The 2,999-nt window shown below is 52.3% G+C and overlaps 1 protein-coding gene across 1 annotated transcript in view; it reads right to left on the reverse strand.

Annotated features, from left to right (window-relative positions):
* Window positions 1-1,003: 1,003 nt before the first annotated feature.
* Window positions 1,004-2,999, reverse strand: part of LOC139750892 (uncharacterized) — a 120,366-nt gene continuing 118,370 nt past the window's right edge. The window contains exon 3 of the mRNA XM_071665759.1: window positions 1,004-1,399. Coding sequence (XP_071521860.1) covers window positions 1,006-1,399 — 394 coding nt within the window. The 3' untranslated portion in view covers window positions 1,004-1,005. The remainder of the gene's footprint in view (window positions 1,400-2,999) is intronic.

The raw sequence follows: 2,999 nt of genomic DNA on the forward strand, positions 1-2,999 counted from the left end.
CTGTGGCAGTGATGTGTGTGGCATTACTGGTGAGAGGTCTGTCTCTGCTGTTCTTAGATGTAATGTTACTTATAGTGCCGTTTGAGAAGGCCTTTAAGATCGATTCATTGTGGTGAGTTAGTGGAGTGTTCAACTTGGTAGTATCCGATCTGTACCTCGTCGGTCGTCGTAAAGGTAAGGAGTCCAGTTCCTCTGCAAGATCTTGGTGACGTGTGGCGTGAGTCCAGACATCTCCCAGTGGTCCTACATGCTCAGGAAACTTACCAGCAGGTTGTGTGTACACTGCAGTATGTGGCTTCGAATCACCAAGACTCACAACACCGCCAGTTGATTGTGCATGTGCGTCTAATGACGGGACAACAGATGAAGACGGTGTGGGACGCCATACCCTGTTCACGAGACGTGTAGGATCGGAATACAACAGTGAAGGGTAAGAAATGTTCGCAGATGCAGTGAAATTCTGAAAACCTCCTCCACTTACTGTTGGGGGCTGGACGTTATAACCCAGGGTGGGTGACGCCCGAACTGTGGCTGGTGCAGATGACACAGTGGATGAATGGTTGCCTCGGTGACCCTGTGAGGCTGCCTCCACACCCTGGTAGGCATGTACAGGGTACAGACTGGGGACCTGAGAATCGTGGCGCTGTTTGAGATGGACGGTTGTCAGTCGCGCGTCAAATGGCGATGTTGTCACGGCGTCTGACATGTGAGACGTCTTACGCATCACAGTCTGAGGCGTTATCAAGTACTGAGGACGTGTATTGAAGTGCCACTGGGGCACCTGCCTCCAGGAGTGGTAGTGCTGGCCAGGGAACCTACCAGGAACTTGGCCAGGGTAGAGGTGGGACGGGGCGACGTTTGGCCGGGGAGGAGACTTCGCTACCTTGGGTAAGGTGTTATCCAGCGCCGGCCTGCTGCCTCCACTCTCACTACTGTATGTTCCAGCCTCACTAGTGGTCCCTCGAGACCCGTAGCTACTAACAAGGTTTCCTGTAGCAGCGACACTCACATTATATACATCTTTGCTTGGGTTGGCTGCTGAGCTGACTGGTCCAAGGACACCTGCGCCCGACGTCTGCAGTCTAAGGTTTTCTCTGGTGAAGCAGCAGCAACAGCAGAACTCTGCGGATTATCATACCTGTCGGTTCTTCTCTCAGTATGTGATGCAAACATACCCAAGCGATCCACAGCTCTGCTGTCATCCGCCGTCGTCCCGTCACCGTAGCCAGTGAGATCCTTATACTTGGTCGAGTGATCTCCGAGATTCTTCTTAGCCAGGAGACGACTCAGGTCGTAGTGGTGGTTGTGAGCTGTGTTGGTACTCAGGAGGAGCTGGAGTAGTGCAGGGTCGATGTCGTCCTTCCTGGCAACACCATCCTCCAGTAGGGCCTCGCCCTGCCTGCAACACAAGGCAACGTTACATGAACGAAGAAGGTTGGACATTTCGCACATCTGAGAGTGTGTACAAACTAACATGTTACTGAGAGAACCAATCCGGTCAAGCCATTAACGTTAAGCCGTCCTGTGAGTCCAGAGGCGACACCAACAGTGAGACATTCGGGAGAACAAGTGTTGCGTATGGCAGCGTCACACCTTCCACTGCACCTGATGACTTGCTACTACATCAAGTTAATGTTTACCCTGAGACTCCCTCTATGTGGTTGGTTATATGGTGGAGTGTGGCAGTGGCCGGGGTGGTGACTGATGCTTGTGTGGTAGTGGAAGGATTGGTGACTGGTGCTTGTGTGGTAGTGGAAGGATTGGTGACTGATGCTTGTGTGGTAGTGGAAGGATTGGTGACTGATGCTTGTGTGGTAGTGGAAGGATTGGTGACTGGTGCTTGTGTGGTAGTGGAAGGATTGGTGACTGATGCTTGTGTGGTAGTGGAAGGATTGGTGACTGGTGCTTGTGTGGTAGTGGAAGGATTGGTGACTGGTGCTTGTGTGGTGGTGGAAGGATTGGTGACTGATGCTTGTGTGGTAGTGGAAGGATTGGTGACTGGTGCTTGTGTGGTAGTGGAAGGATTGGTGACTGATGCTTGTGTGGTGGTGGAAGGATTGGTGACTGATGCTTGTGTGGTAGTGGAAGGATTGGTGACTGGTGCTTGTGTGGTAGTGGAAGGATTGGTGACTGATGCTTGTGTGGTGGTGGAAGGATTGGTGACTGATGCTTGTGTGGTAGTGGAAGGATTGGTGACTGGTGCTTGTGTGGTAGTGGAAGGATTGGTGACTGGTGCTTGTGTGGTAGTGGAAGGATTGGTGACTGATGCTTGTGTGGTGGTGGAAGGATTGGTGACTGATGCTTGTGTGGTAGTGGAAGGATTGGTGACTGGTGCTTGTGTGGTAGTGGAAGGATTGGTGACTGATGCTTGTGTGGTGGTGGAAGGATTGGTGACTGATGCTTGTGTGGTAGTGGAAGGATTGGTGACTGGTGCTTGTGTGGTAGTGGAAGGATTGGTGACTGGTGCTTGTGTGGTAGTGGAAGGATTGGTGACTGGTGCTTGTGTGGTAGTGGAAGGATTGGTGACTGGTGCTTGTGTGGTAGTGGAAGGATTGGTGACTGGTGCTTGTGTGGTAGTGGAAGGATTGGTGACTGGTGCTTGTGTGGTAGTGGAAGGATTGGTGACTGGTGCTTGTGTGGTAGTGGAAGGATTGGTGACTGGTGCTTGTGTGGTAGTGGAAGGATTGGTGACTGGTGCTTGTGTGGTAGTGGAAGGATTGGTGACTGATGCTTGTGTGGTAGTGGAAGGATTGGTGACTGGTGGTCGTGTGTTCGTGGTGGCACCCAGAATGTACCGCTGACCTGGTAGTATTAAACCTTGGCATTGTTTACCGTTGAATATGACGTAGTTGTTGTGGGCCTTGATTAAGGGCTCGGGGGGTCCAAGTGACAGACTGACGCCGAGTCATGCCGGGAGCTGACTGATAGGGGGTGGGGGGGGGGCGGCAACGGGTCAGTGGAACGGATGGAACGGAAAGAAGCTGGATGAGAGGGATGGA

Source organism: Panulirus ornatus, chromosome 10, assembly GCF_036320965.1.
Source record: "Panulirus ornatus isolate Po-2019 chromosome 10, ASM3632096v1, whole genome shotgun sequence".
Taxonomy (NCBI): domain Eukaryota; kingdom Metazoa; phylum Arthropoda; class Malacostraca; order Decapoda; family Palinuridae; genus Panulirus; species Panulirus ornatus.